This window comes from Passer domesticus, chromosome 18 (genome assembly GCF_036417665.1).
Source record: "Passer domesticus isolate bPasDom1 chromosome 18, bPasDom1.hap1, whole genome shotgun sequence".
Taxonomy (NCBI): domain Eukaryota; kingdom Metazoa; phylum Chordata; class Aves; order Passeriformes; family Passeridae; genus Passer; species Passer domesticus.
Genome location: NC_087491.1, coordinates 9332579 through 9349845, shown reverse-complemented (window position 1 = coordinate 9349845; position 17267 = coordinate 9332579). Strand labels below are relative to the sequence as shown.

At 51.4% G+C, this 17267-nt stretch overlaps 2 protein-coding genes and 2 long non-coding RNA genes across 5 annotated transcripts in view; 2 read left to right on the top strand and 2 right to left on the bottom strand.

Annotated features, from left to right (window-relative positions):
* Positions 1-525: 525 nt before the first annotated feature.
* LOC135283329 (bile salt-activated lipase-like) lies at positions 526-5699 on the bottom strand. Its single transcript, XM_064394022.1, has 11 exons — positions 5609-5699; positions 5191-5341; positions 4645-4767; positions 4104-4301; positions 3875-4005; positions 3345-3452; positions 3008-3125; positions 1984-2170; positions 1539-1742; positions 1104-1301; positions 526-751 (listed from the first exon to the last, which is right to left on the bottom strand). Exons 1-11 carry the CDS (start codon positions 5672-5674, stop codon positions 547-549), a joined length of 1689 nt encoding a protein of 562 aa, XP_064250092.1. The 5' UTR covers positions 5675-5699; the 3' UTR covers positions 526-546.
* LOC135283332 (uncharacterized) lies at positions 1298-9649 on the top strand. Its single transcript, XR_010349152.1, has 3 exons — positions 1298-2674; positions 3673-3801; positions 8909-9649. It is a non-coding gene; the product is annotated as an uncharacterized LOC135283332 (long non-coding RNA).
* On the bottom strand, positions 7791-16825 carry LOC135283323 (bile salt-activated lipase-like). Of its 2 annotated transcripts, XM_064394001.1 has the most exons (12): positions 16021-16825; positions 13304-13373; positions 11802-11952; positions 11441-11563; positions 10899-11096; positions 10670-10800; positions 10146-10253; positions 9799-9916; positions 9341-9527; positions 8895-9098; positions 8463-8660; positions 7791-8023 (listed from the first exon to the last, which is right to left on the bottom strand). In XM_064394001.1, the coding sequence occupies exons 1-12, from the start codon at positions 16029-16031 to the stop codon at positions 7819-7821; spliced, it is 1704 nt and encodes a 567-aa protein (XP_064250071.1). In that variant the 5' UTR covers positions 16032-16825; the 3' UTR covers positions 7791-7818. The 2 variants fall into 2 exon arrangements, with proteins under 2 accessions (XP_064250071.1, XP_064250072.1); XM_064394002.1 differs by lacking the exons at positions 13304-13373; positions 16021-16825 and adding an exon at positions 12228-12447.
* Positions 9672-17267, top strand: part of LOC135283331 (uncharacterized) — a 21252-nt gene continuing 13656 nt past the window's right edge. Inside the window, exons 1-2 of the long non-coding RNA XR_010349151.1 lie at positions 9672-9805; positions 10468-10596. This is a non-coding gene — a long non-coding RNA (uncharacterized LOC135283331). The remainder of the gene's footprint in view (positions 9806-10467; positions 10597-17267) is intronic.

Genomic DNA, 17267 nt, shown 5'->3' with positions numbered 1-17267 from the left:
CGTGCAGCCGTACGTTTCTCTGATCACGCAAGGAATGTGGTGTTAATTCTCATTGAAACAAGCTTTTGCTTCCTAAGAACTTCAGCCTTCATCTCAGCAATGTTTAATGCCACAAAAGGCGGCAGATGAAGGATATGAAGGTGACGGTGAGAATGTAATTTGCCACAAGGACAGCTTGGCCAGCACTGACTGTCACAGCCAGGGGAACGCGCGCTGCCCTCAGGATGTTCCATCCCGCCTGACCTTGACATTAGCGAGGTGGTTTTTCATTTTCTCACTGTTGGCCTTCACCGGCACTTTTCAAAAAAAAAAAAAAATTTCCAGATTGAGTGGGTACCTGCAGTTCCCTCTTGCTTTGCCCCTGCAGCAGCTCCAAGAGGGCAAACGCAGAGGGTGAAGCCTTTCCAACACATTTCATACAGATCAGTCCTGAGTGCTGGAGGGTTTTCTGCCAGCCACCACAGAGAAACAGAAAACAGAGAAACAGAGCCACTCAGCTACAAGCAATCCTTTAATGATCTCTAAAAGATGGTTTTTTTCTTAGCTTCAGAACATTAACTCCGACTGGGAGATGTCGGCAACCTGCGGCAGCTTCAGGTAGACCGAGTTCCAGAAGGTCACAAAGCGGGACCTCAGGTCCTGCTTCACAGAGCTCTTGCTCATCTTGTGGTTGATATCCAGGTAGAACTTGCCATTGTTGGTGTAGGCTGGCCAGGAAACGGGCACGTCTGAATGCCCTTTGTTGGGATCACTGGGAATAAAAGGAGACACAGAAGCTCAGTTTTGCAGATTTTGGTAGGAACCCTGTCTGCTCAAGTCAGGCTTTAAGTGAGAGGAAAAGAGAGAATCAAACAGTGGGAGAAGAAACAGGAATTCTGCCTGCCAGAAATGAGTGGATGACCTGCAGTCTCCTCCCTCCATCCCCACTGGCATCATCCCAGCTTCACACAGGGACTTAACTTCTGTATGAACATCAGGATTCAGGAATAAGAAATACAGACATGGAGCACTCTGATTTTGGGAATGATCCTGAAAACTTCTTGGACAAGACCAGCAGCCTGAAGGGCTGCATCAAGCCCAAATGTGGAAAGGAGATCACTCACCCCGTCCTGGCAAAATTGGTCCAGTAAGCGATCATGGTCTTTGAGACAGTCCTGTGCTTGGGCCAGTAGCCCAGGGGGGTGGCAAAGGGCTTCCCAAACACGTACTGCAGGTCATCCATATGATCTGCCCCAACCCAGCGGGGGTAGATGGGCATGCGGGACGGCTCCGAGAACAAATAGCTGTAGGTCTTGCCACTCCTGGGAAATCAAAGAGACTGGCTTTGAGCAGGGAGAAAGCAGAAAAAGGGCTGCAAATCCCAACCAACACTCCAAATAGCGTCAGGGCCACAGGTTCAGAATTGGAAGATGCTCACATGCATCACCTCACATGGGGTGGTTTCAAGAGAAAACATCCTAAGTCCAATTTTAACTTCCATTTCCAATTCTCAACCTAACCCTCCTGCATATGCAACAACCCAGGGCTGAGCTGCTCACTTGGCATTCTGCAGGTGCAGGTCCAGTGCCACCTGTGTGGGAATCAGGAAGATGTAGTCAGTGATCAGATCCACCACCGTCTTCTTCACGACCTCCTGCTCGGGTTTGTCACCCCAGCTCTGTGTGTAGATGTTGTAGGTGGCGTTGGCTCCAGCCTCGCCCCTGTCCACAGTGAGGCCTTTGACCAAATTGTACACCTGGTCACTGAAAAGACAAATGATATTCATTAATTACTGACCAGCAGCTTCAGGTAGGACCAGGTCTTGCCTGGTCCTTTCTCTTGAAGGCTCTGGACTTGGCAACAAAAGGCCTGGGCACCCAGGCTTGAAGTGACATCCTGTGTGGAAGGTTGTGCCCTGTCCACTCAGGTCTGACTCCGTGGGGTTTGGGAGCTACACTGAAGAGCAGATGTCTCCTCTGAGGGTTCTGAGGGCATCTCACTCACGCAGTGACCTTCACCAGCGGGCGGTTGATGGCGGGTAAATCTATCCCAGCAAAGATGTGCCCGTCCATGTTATTGACCCCGGCCAGGTAGTCGATGTCAGCAGCGTTGGCAAAGAGCTTCTGTGGCACGTCTGGGAGGAAATCCCCATCCACGACTGGAGCAAGGGCGAGGGTGTGCACCATGGGCACTGCAAGAGACAAGAGTGGGGTCTGTTAGGAGGTGAGGAAACACAGTTGTGTGCTCTGGCATATCCCATGACCCAAAGAGCTCAGTAAAGAACAGGCCCAAGTGGATGACAGCTTGAGCAGTGACTTCAGCATGAACAGGAGGTCACCCAGATGCAGGGTAAATCTCATGACTATGGTTGAAGGAGAAGAGCAAGAGATCTGCCAGGCAAACAGCACCTGGTAACATCCACATATCCTCTCCTTCTTCAAATCCCTTCCCAAAAACCCAGCCAAAGATAGGAAAGAGCTGGACTTCTCATCCCACCTGGCCAAGCTGTCTGAGTGTCAGGACAGCCAGACCAGAGTATGCAGTTGAACGGCAGTGTTTTGGCCACTCCCTGGATAAACGCTGTGGTTTGTGACCAGAAGCTCCAGGAGAATCTTCTTGGGAAAGGAATCCCCACAGGCACAAAAGCAGCAGCGTTCCTGCACTCCACCCAGCGACTCAAATAGAAATAGCAGGGGTATGATCTTTTTTGTTCGTTTGTTTGTTTACAAGCTGTTTTTTGGGATTGCTCTTGCTGCTTCCACAGAACAGGAAGCCCAAACAGTTGTTGTGAGGACAAGGCAGTGCCATTGGATAATCCCTCTGCCACTGCTGCCATTGCACGGTGGGCAGTGTTCATCAGGTGCAGTGTGCATCTGCCCACAGAAAGCTGCAAGAGCTCTCATTAATGTCCCTTTTCTGAAGGGCACAAGCACCACCTCGACACTCCTGGCAGTTGCTCCAGAGTCCTGCCAAGAGCTTGGGGAGCTCAGGATGGTTGAGGGACCACATCATAGGCTGGGGCGCTTACTGGGCAGGTGGGTGAGCTGCAGGTGGTAGGACAGGGTCAACTCCTTGGGATCAGCGTGGCGCAGGCAGTTGGCCAAGACGGTGGTGTTGTCTGTGGAGCAGCCCACCTTTTCTCCAAGCTGTGGCAGAAGAGAGAAACATCCTAGAATTAGCTCCCAAAGGCAGGGGTTATTTTTACAGAGGCAGAACTGTGGGTTGGTTTTAATCTCAAAGCAGCAGCTTTCCACAGCACTGTTGGGCAAAGCTCCTGCCCAATCCCATCCTAGCCAGGCTCTCCTCTAGGAAATTGTTTTTTTTTTTTCTTTTTATAGCTTTGTAGGCATGACTTTGCACGTTACCTTTTTGGCCCAGACGAGCGGGTCCCTCTGGATGGCCCAGCTGCAGAGCCCAACACCGCTCTGGCTGATGGCTCTCTTGAACAGGCCCTTGTTCTTTGGGGACAGTGTCTGGGGGGCAAAGCACAAACAAGAGGGGTTTGGGTACAAACTCTTGAGGAGACCATGGCCTGACAAAACAGGTGAATGGCCTTGTGGGTCTTGCACCAATCCCAGGGAAGCTTCCAGGTTATGAGGGGTTCAAGAGTCTCAGGAGTTAAAGTAAAAAGTGAGATGTTGAGAAGAGGAGCAGAGGAGTGGGACATGGAAAGTAAAGGCTGTCTCTTCACAGGACATGTGGCTGCACTGGTGGGACTGCTGAAGCTGAAGGAGGAGGAGCAGCTACAGAGCACTGAGGCTGAGCATTGCTGTGCTGGCCAGGGCAGGACGGTAATGAGGCAGCAGGTGGGGAGGAAAGCAGGTGAGTGCCAAGGGGTCCCTCTCTCCCACTGACAGGGCAGGGGCTCTGATCAGGACCAAGGAGGAGCATTCACCTGCAGGGAGACACTGGCAGCACCGGCTGACTCGCCAAAGATGGTGATGTTGTCCGGGTCACCCCCAAAGGCCTTGATGTTCCTCTTCACCCAGGCAATGGCCATGTGCTGGTCCTTGAGCCCGTAGTTCCCTGAGGGACAGAGATCAGCCGGCAGTGAGCAGGGGCACAGCCGAGCTGTCAAGCTGAGCGCTCGGGACAGAGCCCCAGGGCGGGATCGGCCGGGCTACCTGGCAGGTTCGCGTCCCCGGTGCTCAGGAAGCCCAGCGGCCCCACGCGGTAGTTGATGGTCACCACGATGACGTTGCCCCGCACGGCGATCTCCTCCCCATCGTACAGGTAGTTGTCCAGGAAATTGGCTCCCTGGCTTCCTCCAAGGAGAAAGGCACCGCCGTAGATATAAACCATCACAGGCAGCTTGGTGGAGACTGGGAGGAGAGGAACAGGGGCAGAGTGAGCTCCACTGAGCTGGGAGGTGCTGCCCCTCCATCCCTCACCCCCTCCTTGAGCATTGCTCCACCTGCCCTGGGCAGGAGCTGACTTGATGCTCTGCAGGAGCATTTGCTCTTGATGCTCTGCTCAAGAGGCTGACCCTCCCAGTGGGGTGAAGGTGAGGTGGGACATTGTCTGAGACAGTTCCCACCCTTGCCCCTGAAAATCCCTGCTCAGCACCTGCCCACTATGGAGCAGAACTGCTGAGAGAGGCTCCGGCACAAGCTGTGCACACAAGGCAGGTGGGAAAGTCCATCCAGGTCCCTGCCAAGCTCGTACCCTCTTTTCTCCCTTGAGGGACCCAGATGTTCAGGTAGAGACAGTCCTCGCTCCCACGGACATTATTCTGTGTCAGCTTCACCTGCATGCAACGTTTTTTGAATTCTTTTGCCTTCAGAGTTCCTGAAAGGAAAGAGGGAACACCACGGCATCAGCTCCATTTTCTGATTGCAAGGTGTCTGCTCATCCATCCTTTCCCCTCTGAGTGCAGTGCAGTGGCAGCAAAGCCTCTCCTGCCACTGTGCCTGGTATGAGGGAGTGACAAACTGGGAGACTTTCCCTTTTGAACAAGCTGTGGACAGCCAAGGCATGGGGAAGGCAAGGTGCAAGTGTGATGCCTGAGTTTTGTTACTTCCCAGGGTTACTTGAGTATCTTGAGAACATTTAGACACAGACTCTCAGACCCTTCAGGACACAAAGAGATTTTTCTTGGCCATGATTAGTAGGTGAAAGCAGCCAAGAACATCTTTAGCTTGAGAAAAACAGACTAAAAGAGAAGAAGAAAATAAGACTCCAAACCAAAAGCATTCAGAAGTTGGACCTTACCATCCCAGCCAGGATGAGGCTGGGGGTCTTCCAGAGTCTTTGGAGGGGCAGCAAAGGGAATCCCTCTGAAGATGTCAACGTAGCTCCCAAAGAGTCCCAGTTTCTTGCTCTCACCTTCCACAAATCCTCCCTCGGTGAGCACCACACCCAGCTACAGGAGGAGAAAAGAAAATCCATTGCTCTGTCCTCCATAACTCTGGCTTCCCACATTGTCACCCATTCCCATCCCACCCTCCCCATCCCTGCCCTCGGTGCCTCGTGGACAGCCCACAGTGCCACTGGAGCTGTGTCTGTGCAGGTGTCCTGCAGGTGCCCTTGGGAGCAGAGAGGCAGCAGCAATTCCCCCACAGTCCCAAAGACAAGCGGCAGGAGGGGAAAACCTTCATGTTTAGGGTGCAAAGCCAGCCTTTGCACTTACGGTGGCAGCCCAGGCTACCCCGAGGTAGGAGCACAGGGCCAAGGCCAGGATGTGCCAGCGAGCCATGGTGAGGGCAGCTCTGAGGGGACAGTCCCAGCGGGAGGGCTGTGTTTATAAAGCCACAAGTCAGGTGTGTGCCAATGCCATGGGCCAGGCTTGGCTCGGAGCTGAAGCAGGGCAGCCTCCACAACCTTGTCCTTCAGTAGCCTGAGGCCTGTCCCTGGCCGATGGTCATGGCCGTGTGAGAGCCCTGCAGGTGCTGCTTGTTTGGGCTGGAGGCCAAACCAAAGGAAATGGCTCAGTCCCAGAAAACTCCAGAGAAATTAATCCCATTGGAGTCTTGAGAAGCCTCATCCAAGCAAAGGGGGCTGAAATCATATTAAGCTGTGCAGTAGAACATATTATCATCAACCTATGAGAAGCTTGCATTCATAATACACTGGGGAATGTAAAAGATTCAAAATGACAGCAAGTCTTAAAGTTGATTTGATCCAACAGCAGCCAGATTGCTCATCAAGTTCACACATAGTCCAGAATTTCTGTCTCCATTTCATTGCCCCAGCTATCAGAAAGCTTGAAGTTTCCTTCCTCCTCCTATCTCTGCAGGCTCATGGCAGCAGCTCTTTGTCATCTTCACTCCTTGTTGTGTTTGTCAGAGAGAGAGGGGAATGGACAGATACAAACAATAGCTTTGAAATTTATCTCCAACAGAAAACTCCTCTGTCGGTGTGCAATACTTTTCCACATTTAATCCCAGAGCTGGTAGAACATCTGTTGATAAGAGAAGCAAAGAAGGAAAGGGTTCTTGTGCATTTTATGGTGAAATGAGAGTCTTCATAGGAACATTTAAAAATGGAGTTTGTGTTCCAGATTTCTAAAATGGGACTCAGCTGGGCGAGCAATGGGTTGGTTTAACTTTGGCCCAACTTCTGTTGATCACACACTGGTACCATAAAAGACTCTCATGGCACCACTGAAGAAAGAAAGTTTTAAAAAATCCATTCAAAACTACATTCATTTGCACACTGACAGAGGAGCTCTGCCCTGGCTGGCAGAAAACCCTCCAAAACTCAGGACTGATCTGTATGAAATGTGTTGGAAAGGCTTCACCCTCTGCATTTGCCCTCTTGGAGCTGCTGCAGGGCCAAAGCAAGAGGGAACTGCAGGCACCCACTCAATCTGGAAATTTCTTTTCTTTTGAAAAGTGCTGGTGAAGGCCAACAGTGAGAAAATGAAAGATGTTTCTTGTGGGAGATCTCCCAGATTGTTCTTCTGGCAAAGCCAGCTGAGGCCAGGAGAGCACAGGAACACATGGCATTGATCCTTGGAAAGCCCACCCTTGGCCCTGCTCCTCTGGCAGCAGGCAGGAGGATGGTTCTACTGCAGGGGCTCCCTGGCTCTCCCCAGGGGTGGGCTCCCCATCCTCTGACCTCTCTGCATGGAGAACCTCAACACACACACAGGTCCCATTCCCTGTGACACCCCGTGCTCTCCTCCCAGCATCCGCAGCCCCCATGTCCCACACCAGCCCTGGGTTCTCCACACCAGCCAGGCCTGGGGGGCAGCTCCAGCATGGCTGGGCCCCCCTGCTCTCCCCACAGGGTACAAGGGCATGGACAGACCACGTCCAGTGTATGGTGTGTGGATGAGGACATGTGGTGGACAAGGTTTGTGGCAAGTTGTGCTCCTTGTCCTGCCCTGCTCAGAGCTGCAGCTCCTCAGCCCAGTCCAGCCCAACCGCTGTCCCAAAACCAGTGGGGAATCACCACCCCCATGGATTTATTCTGCCCCATCAGTTCCTGAGCAATGTCAGTGCATGATAAGCAGCAGATCAGCACAGGTTTGCATTCACCTGTTGCAGCTGTAGCTCTCTATGATGTAGTTGGCAGTAGCAGGAGCCTTGCTGGTGGCACAGGGAAATCCAGAGGACAGGTCAGGATTGGGGCTGTCCTGCCTGGGCTCACAGGGGCAAGGAGGAAAAACAACACCAGGGCCAACAGCTGGCTGAGCAGGGAGAGCCTGGACCCCAGCTGCCAGAGCTTCCCTGGGACAGTGGGGTGTCACAGCCGTGGGAACACACAATGGATGCCCACAAAATGGATGCCCTTTCCTGCCTGACCTTAATGTTTGCAAAAAAATCCTGTCATGGCAAACAAAATAAGAACCAGAGTCACTCAGCTACAAGCCTTTAATGCACTGTCTTTAAAGGTTCAGAACATTAACTCCGACTGGGAGATGTTGGCAACCTGCGGCAGCTTCAGGTAGACCGAGTTCCAGAAGGTCACAAAGCGGGACCTCAGGTCCTGCTTCACAGAGTTCTTGGTTATCTTGTGGTTGATATCCAGGTAGAACTTGTCATTGTTGGTGTAGGCTGGCCAGGAAACGGGCACATCTGAATGCCCTTTGTTGGGATCACTGGGCAAAAAGGAGACACAGAAGCTCAGTTTTATCAGGGCAGCGTGGGAATGCAGTTTAATGCATGACCATGCAGAGTGTTCGACACTGGGAGAAGCAATAGGAATTCTGCCTGCCAGAAATGAGTGGATGACCTGCAGTCTCCTCTCTCCATCCCCACTGGCATCATCCCAGCTTCACACTGGGACTTATGTCCTGCCTGAACAAAAGGATTCAGGAGTAAAACTCATCAAGTGGAAGCAGAGATCATAAGTCATGAAAATGCCTCTGCCTTCCCCAAGCGTGCTATGGATGAGGAGAAGCCAGAGCAAGATCCAGCCCTGTGAGACACAGAGCCCTGCTCACAACACAAAGACAGAGAACTTCTGGGAATGATCCTAAAAATTTACTGGGCAAAGGCAGCAGCCTGAAATGCTGTATCAAATCACAGATCACTCACCCAGTTCTAGCAAAATTGGTCCAGTAAGCGATCATGGCCTTTGAGAGAGTCCTGTACTTAGGCCAGTAGCCCAGGGGGGTAGCAAAGGGCTTCCCAAACACGTACTGCAGGTCATCAGCATGGTCTGCCCCAACCCAGCGGGGGTAGATGGGCATGCGGGACGGCTCCGAGAACAAGTAGCTGTAGGTCTTGCCACTCCTGGGAAATCAAAGAGACTGGCTTTGAGCAGGGAGAAAGCAGAAAAAGGGCTGCAAATCCCAACCAACACTCCAAATACCATCAGGGCCACAAGTTCAGAATTGGAAGATGCTCACATGGGGTGGTTTCAGGAGAAAACATCCTGAGGCAAATTTTAAACATTTTTAACTTTCGTTTCCAATTCTCACCCTAACCCTTCTCCATGTACAACAACCCCAGGGCTGAGCTGCTCACTTGGCATTCTGCAGGTGCAGGTCCAGTGCCACCTGTGTGGGAATCAGGAAGATGTAGTCAGTGATCAGATCCACCACTGTCTTCTTCACGAGCTCCTGCTCAGGTTTGTCACCCCAGCTCTGTGTGTAGATGTTGTAGGTGGCGTTGGCTCCAGCCTCGCCCCTGTCCACGGTGAGGCCTTTGACCAAATTGTACACCTGGTCACTGAAAAGATAAATGATATTCATTAATTACTGACCAGCAGCTTCAGGTAGGGCAGAGCTCTTGCCTGGTCCTTTCTCTTGAAGGCTCTGGACTCGGCAACAAAAGGCCTGGGCGCCCAGGCTTGGAGTGACATCCTGCGTGGAAGGTTGTGCCCTGTCCACTCAGGTCTGACTCCGTGGGGTTTGGGAGCTACACTGAAGAGCAGATGTCTCCTCTGAGGGTTCTGAGGGCATCTCACTCACGCAGTGACCTTCACCAGCGGGCGGTTGATGGCGGGTAAATCCACACCGGCGAACATGTGCCCATCCATGTTATTGACCCCAGCCAGGTAGTCGATGTCGGCAGCGTTGGCAAAGAGCTTCTCTGGCACGTCTGGGAGGAAATCCCCATCCACGACTGGAGCAAGGGCGAGGGTGTGCACCAGGGGCACTGCAAGAGACAAGAGTGGGGTCTGTGAGATGGCAAGGAAACACAGATGTGTGCTCTGGCATATCGTAAGCAAAGGCTGAGATGGGCAGTGTTCATCAGGTGCAGTGTGCATCTGCCCACAGAAAGGTGACTGCAAGAGCTCTCATTAAAGTCCCTTTTCTGAAGGGCACAAGCACCACCTCAACACTCCTGGCAGTTGACCCAATGTCCTGCAGGAGATTTGGAGAGCCCAGGAGGGCTGATGGACTGGAACACAGGCCAGGGCACTTACTGGACAGGTGGGTGAGCTGCTGGTGGTAGGCCAGGGTCAAGGCTTTGGGGTCAGAGATACGGAGGCAGTTGGCCAAGACGGTGGTGTTGTCTGTTGGGCAGCCCACCTTTTCTCCAAGCTGTGGCAGAAGAGAGAGTGAAAGATCCTAGCATTACTTCCAAAGCCAGGAGTTGTTTTTATGCAGTCAAATATGTGGGTTAGTTTTAATCTCATTTTAATCTCAAAGCAGCAACTTTCCACAACACTGTTAGGCACAGCTCCTGCCCAATCCCTTCCTAGCCCTGCTCTCCTCTGTGGAATTGGTTTCTTTCTTTTAATAGTCCTTCAGACATGACTTTGCACGTTACCTTTTTGGCCCAGACGAGCGGGTCCCTCTGGATGGCCCAGCTGCAGAGCCCAACACCGCTCTGGCTGATGGCTCTCTTGAACAGGCCCTTGTTCTTTGGGGACAGTGTCTGGGGGGCAAAACACAAACAAGAGGGGTTTGGGTACAAACTCTTGAGGAGACCATGGCCTGACAAACCCTTCTGATAACTCCAGAGCTTGTGCACTCAGCCTGGGGAAACTGCCAGGTATTGTGGTGTTCAAGAGTCTCAGGAGTTTAAAGTTTGATGGTAAGATGTTGAGAAGAGGAGTGGGACATGGAAAGTAAAGGCTGTCTCTTCACAGGACATGTGGCTGCACTGGTGGGACTGCTGAAGCTGAAGGAGGAGGAGCAGCTACAGAGCACTGAGGCTGAGCATTGCTGTGCTGGCCAGGGCAGGACGGTAATGAGGCAGCAGGTGGGGAGGAAAGCAGGTGAGTGCCAAGGGGTCCCTCTCTCCCACTGACAGGGCAGGGGCTCTGATCAGGACCAAGGAGGAGCATTCACCTGCAGGGAGACACTGGCAGCACCGGCCGACTCGCCAAAGATGGTTATGTTGTCCGGGTCACCCCCAAAGGCCTTGATGTTCCTCTTCACCCAGGCAATGGCCATGTGCTGGTCCTTGAGCCCGTAGTTCCCTGAGGGACAGAGATCAGCCGGCAGTGAGCAGGGGCACAGCCGAGCTGTCAAGCTGAGCGCTCGGGACAGAGCCCCAGGGCGGGATCGGCCGGGCTACCTGGCAGGTTCGCGTCCCCGGTGCTCAGGAAGCCCAGCGGCCCCACGCGGTAGTTGATGGTCACCACGATGACGTTGCCCCGCACGGCGATCTCCTCCCCATCGTACAGGTAGTTGTCCAGGAAATTGGCTCCCTGGCTTCCTCCAAGAAGAAAGGCACCGCCGTAGATATAAACCATCACAGGCAGCTTGGTGGAGACTGGGAGGAGAAGAACAGGGGCAGAGTGAGCTCCACTGAGCTGGGAGGTGCTGCCCCTCCATCCCTCACCCCCTCCTTGAGCATTGCTCCACCTGCCCTGGGCAGGAGCTGACTTGATGCTCTGCAGGAGCATTTGCTCTTGATGCTCTGCTCAAGAGGCTGACCCTCCCAGTGGGGTGAAGGTGAGGTGGGACATTGTCTGAGACAGTTCCCACCCTTGCCCCTGAAAATCCCTGCTCAGCACCTGCCCACTATGGAGCAGAACTGCTGAGAGAGGCTGCAGCACAAGCTGTGCACACAAGGCAGGTGGGAAAGTCCATCCCAGGTCCCTGCCAAGCTCATACCCTGTCTTCTCCCTTGAGGGACCCAGATGTTCAGGTAGAGACAGTCCTCGCTCCCACGGACATCGGTCTGTGTCAGCTTCACCTGCATGCAACGTTGTTTGAATTCTTTTGCTTTCAATGTTCCTAAGAGGGGAAAGGGAAGACAGCATGTCCTAGTTAGTGCATCAGCTCCATTTTCGGTTGCAAGGTTCTGTTCACCCATCCTTTCCTCTCTGAGTCCAGTGTAAGTGGCAGCAAAGACTGCCCTGCCATTGTGACCAGTTTGAGTAATATGTTGTAACATTTCCCATATGTGCCAGATTGAAGAGAGAGAAGTGAAAATAAAGCCCCAAACCAAAGGCATTCAGAAGTTGGACCTTACCATCCCAGCCAGGATGAGGCTGGGGGTCTTCCAGAGTCTTTGGAGGGGCAGCAAAGGGAATCCCTCTGAAGATGTCAACGTAGCTCCCAAAGAGTCCCAGTTTCTTGCTCTTGCCTTCCACAAATCCTCCCTCGGTGTGCACCACACCCAGCTACACAAGGTACCATGGAGAAAAGAAAATCCATTGCTCTGTCCTCCATAATTCTGGCTTCCCACATTGCCACCCATTCCCATCCCACCCTCCCCATCCCTGCCCTCGGTGCCTCGTGGACAGCCCACAGTGCCACTGGAGCTGTGTCTGTGCAGGTGTCCTGCAGGTGCCCTTGGGAGCAGAGAGGCAGCAGCAATTCCCCCACAGTCCCAAAGACAAGCGGCAGGAGGAGAAAACCTTCATGTTTAGGGTCCAAAGCCAGCCTTTGCACTTACGGTGGCAGCCCAGGCTACCCCGAGGTAGGAGCACAGGGCCAAGGCCAGGATGTGCCAGCGAGCCATGGTGAGGGCAGCTCTGAGGGGACAGTCCCAGCGGGAGGGCTGTGTTTATAAAGCCACAAGTCAGGTGTGTGCCAATGCCATGGGCCAGGCTTGGCTCGGAGCTGAAGCAGGGCAGCCTCCACAACCTTGTCCTTCAGTAGCCAGTCCCTGGCTGATAGGCATGGCCCTGTGAGAGCCCTGCAGGTGCTGCTTGTTTGGGCTGGAGACCAATCTCCTCAGGTATCTTTTCTATTTTCCACATGGCCACCATCCTGATCAGAGTGTACTTCCCACACTCAGAGAGATTTGGGAATGCAACATGTCTGTTATTTTTCCTCTCTGATGTATTACCAGCTCTTTTGGATGCTTGCCTCTCTCTTGGGAGCTTTTTCAGCTTCCTCGAGGACTCATTAGCCAGTTATTATGAAAATGAAGACACCCATTTATCCACAGCATTGGTGAACACTTTCTTCCAGGTCTGGACAGCAGCATCCAGTGGTTTAGTTGTGTTTTCTTCACCACAAAGATGACATTGTGTGGGTGACAGGTCCTGCTGAAGCCAATCAGGTTCTCACTCCAAAACAGGGAATTGTTATATCCCTCTCTAAGAAACAGGGAAGGGACCAGGTTTGCAATTTTCCCGTGGCTCACACAGACATGGGGCTGCCACTGGAACATGTGAAAATGAAGTTTGTGCTCCAGATTCCAGAAGAGAAGGGACTCAGCTGAGTGACCAGTGGGTTCATTTAGCTTTGGCCCAACCTCTGCATCAAGAGCCAATGCAAGAGGAAAATTCCATTATGTTTTTTTTCCTTTAAAAAGTACAGATGAAGGACAACAGTGAGAAAATGAAAGATGTTTCTTGTAGGAGATCTTCCAGATTTTTCTTCTGGCATAGCAAATCAGGGCCAGGTGTGCACAGGAACACTTGGCATCTATTCATGACAGACAGCCAGGTTTGCTGCATCCCAGGATGTGTGGGGTGTGCTGGGAGGGGCAGAGCTTTTCACCACATCCCCCGGTCCCCTCACCTCAAATGGATTTTGCTGGAGTGGCTCTTGCCAGGAAGTTTCTCCCTGTGCCTCCTCTGTTGTGCCAGACCTGAAGGGATAAAGCAGAGCAAGGCAGCAGCTTCAGCAGCTGCAGGTCTCCAGCCCATGTCCCCCCTGTTCCTGAGCTCTCCCTTCCCCACGGGGATCCAGCATGTGGGACATCCCTGGCACGGCTGAGCCCTGTGCCCCCCACCACTGTGGGGTCTTTGAGTCAGGGGTGGTGGCATGTCTGTGTGTCTGTGTTACAGCTGCTGCTCTTCTTCCTGCTCATCCCAGCAAGGTGGGAACTGCTGGGTTCCTTTCGTGAACATGGGGCATGGGGCAGAAACAGAACAAGTCGCAAATTCCCTGGAGCCAGCCTCTGCCCACAAAACCATAAGCCTGGCTTAGAAGTTGTGATTAATGATAAAAGAACTGTTTTCAGCCTGTAGGGTGCAGCAGTAGCACATTTTAATGGAAACAAAGAACACCAGCTTGGAAGGGATCCCAAGGATCACCTGACCCAACCTCCCTTGGCAAAAGCCTGGTCTAGTTAAGACAGCCCAGCACCCTGTCCAGCTGATCTGAGAAGTGTCCAGTGTTGGGGAATCCACCACCTCCCTGGGGAGGTTATTTCAATAACTGATTGCTCTCACTGTAAAAAATTGTCCTCTAGTATCCAATTGTATCTCCCCAGAAGTCTCTTGTACCCATTGCCCCTCGTTTTTTCCACATGACTCCTCCTAAGGGGAGTCTCCATCTTCTCTGTAGCCACACTTTAAACATTTGAACTTGGTGATAAGTTCTCCCCTTTCCAGGTGGGCTGACACTGGAGTCCTAGAGCTCACCTGAGTATTGTCAGACCTGAGGGGGGACTCCCAGGGTTGTGAAAGCAAGTGGCAGCACAGCACAGGGAAATGCTTTAGAAGGAGCCACCCCTGGCACTCTTTACATGACTTACACAGCAGCAATACCCCGGGTGAGCTCGAGGGGAAAGCCTCTGGGTTGTGCCATGGTTTTTCTGTATTTCCCAGGGAACAGCAGCAGTGTATGTAGCCCAAACCCCTCTGGAACAGTTTATCCATCCCATATGTGTCCACAGTTCCTGAGCTCCCCTTCCTTCTGTGCTTACTTGTTGTGTTGAATTAATTCCAGGGGGAGGCTGCGTCTCTCTCACAGATCCTGGAGGACTCATGGGGCTGAGAGATTCCTCAAATGTGGCACGAGCTCTCCATAAATTCCAAACACTTACTTTCCCTAAGATTTCATGGCATTCTTGGAAGTCTACTTTGAGTAGAGTGAAATGCCTTTAGAGGAAATACTACATCTCCTAGCTGAGGTCTGGCTGGAGTTTCTTTTTTACTTTTTATTCTATAGAGCTGTTACACTGATCCTGTGTTTCACCTCAAGCAGGAAACAAAACATTTATGGAAAAGGTCTATGATATAAAAATATGATGCAGTGGCCAAAGCTGTCAGAAGTTAAAACATTACTTCCAACTGCCCTCTGCTAATGACTTGCATCCTTTTTTCCAGGAACAGTGACATTCAAAGTGCCTGGCAAAGGGTTTCAGGATTATTGGAAGTTTTGGTTACAGAGAGCAGAAACTCCTTCTGAAAATAGCTTTCTTAGGGGAACTCTGTTCCAGTGTAAACCAGAATGGACTGTTCAGTTCTCATCTATACCAGTAAAAATCCCTATCAGCCCTGTGCAATGCCCAGATAGTAGAGGGTAGAATATGCTTCATTTCCTTCCACATTGTGTTCTCTTACTCTTAGCAATGTTCCACAGCATTAAGTATCCAACTACAACACTTTTTTTCATGTTATTATTGCTTCCCTTCAAAAAAACCCTTGTCTTTATTGGGCATTTTCATCCTTGGCTCGTGTAACTTCACCAACTTTTATCTCCCTCCTTCGAGCCGCAGCTTTTCCCCGCTCATATTTGTAATCTGACATTGTGATTTGTTCACTTGTGTGCTTGTTTTTCTCCTCAAAGAAGATTTGCTGAATCATTGGGGAGGAGGCAAGAGCTGTAGAGGCAGCTGGTGGCCAGTGATAAACCAGGGCCACATCCAGCCTTCAGGGTTTGCAGGTGCCAGCCCTTCAGTTGAAGGCCTGAGTCACATTCCCTTCCCAGCTAAGATTGCTGGGCACTTGGGATTGAGGAAGAGAGGATGAGGAGCTGGTACCCCAAAGCAGAAAATATTGTTCCTCCTGACTACAAAGTTTGTGTTGGATTTTCTGCAAATTTAATAATGATGCTGTGAGAAAACTTGCAGGCTGGGGGCTAAATCCTGCTGCCTAATGGATGTTGTGCCCTTTTGAAACCCTTAGGCACTATGAGCTATTCAAATGTAAAATATTATCAGTCCTGCTGAGTTCTCCACCACCACAGCTATGGCACTGTGCAGCAGGCACAGGGATATGGCTCTCTGACTTTCCAGCTGTTTCCAGGTAACATGAGAAACCTCAGCTGGCTCATGCACACTCAGTCTGAAACCCAAGGTCTTCTGCCCTGTCAGCTCTGCCTTTAAGACACTAGAAAATGAGTTTTGTGCAGATCTCATAAGTATCAATCAGAAATAAAATCTTACCAATAGTACATTATACTTTTCCTAAGAAAAGAGTTTTAACTTGGGACGTTCTACTTAGTTTTAATATTTCAAGGAGGTAAGATAAAGTTGGTTAACAAACAAGACTGCAAGTCCAGCTCACCTGAGTTCCATTTCTTGTTGTCCTACTCAGTTTGGGCAAATATTTTAAGGTGAAAAATGCAGGTTGGGAGATCCCAATGCAGAGTCCTTGCTTTGATGCTTTATGGGGTTTTGTGGGGTTTTTCATGATGCCACTCCAGTGTATTGCTGTGCAAGTGCAGGAATTTTACCTTGCTCTTATCTGCAGATCTTGAGGCTGCTACAGGCTGGATCTAAATAAGGAGCTGAGGCAGGGATGTCTGACTGACACACTGCTCCACCATGTCCACACTCTCAGGATGGGGCCCTTTCAGGAACAGGAATGCTCTGTCATCTCCAACTTCCCCTTCCTCAACTGAGACAAGAGATAACTTCTACTTTATAGAGAGAAAAAAACAGTGAACTTGACCACTGCTAAAAATCCCACCAAAGCTCCTAATATAGATGAGCCTGGGATGTAAGATAAAGTCCCATGGCTTTAAAATTATCCAAGAGGAAGGCAGAATCAATGGAGATGGGTTTTTAAACCCCTTGTCCTTCATGAGGATGTCTTGAACATCAGAACTGTGTTAGCTGGTGCTGAATATGGCTGCTGGAGCTTGCTGAGGAGCCCTTGATGCACAGAGGAATTAAATGGCTTGGAGGTTGTTCATGACCTGGAGAACTGCAGATTATGGGCTGGAGCAGAATCAGCTGTGAGAAATTCAGCCTGAGAGTGGTGCAGAAACCACAGGGCTGTGACTCAGCTGGTGTAACTTCAGATGCCTACAGATACTGGGCTCCCTCTCTTCAGGGAGAGAAGTAGGTGCATACAAGGCAGGACTTCAGCCCTGGTTTAGATAAGTGCTTTAAGAGAGAAAAACCATTTCCTAGGTATGTTTCCTATCAAGAAAGGGAGACTTTGAGTCACCAGGTCACTGCAGAGATCTCCTGACCTACTGCTGAAGGTTTCCTGCCTCATATCCCACAGAGAGCAGGGTGTCCCCTGGCACTGCAGCCAGGCAGCCAAGGATGAGCACATCCTGCCAGCACAGGGGCAGGGCTTGCATCTCAGTAAAATCCCCTGATACAGGCAAGACCCAAGACAGCAGCCTGAACCAAAGGTGGTGGGATGCAGGATGAAGGCTGTCCATACGGTCTGGATGAGCAGTGACCTGATAACAGCATGGTGTGCAGGCTAAAGAAACATGGTAAAGCTGCAGGTGTGACACTGGTCCATCCTGCACCACCCAGCTTCATCAGGGAAACCAAGCAGAGGATGTGCCCTGC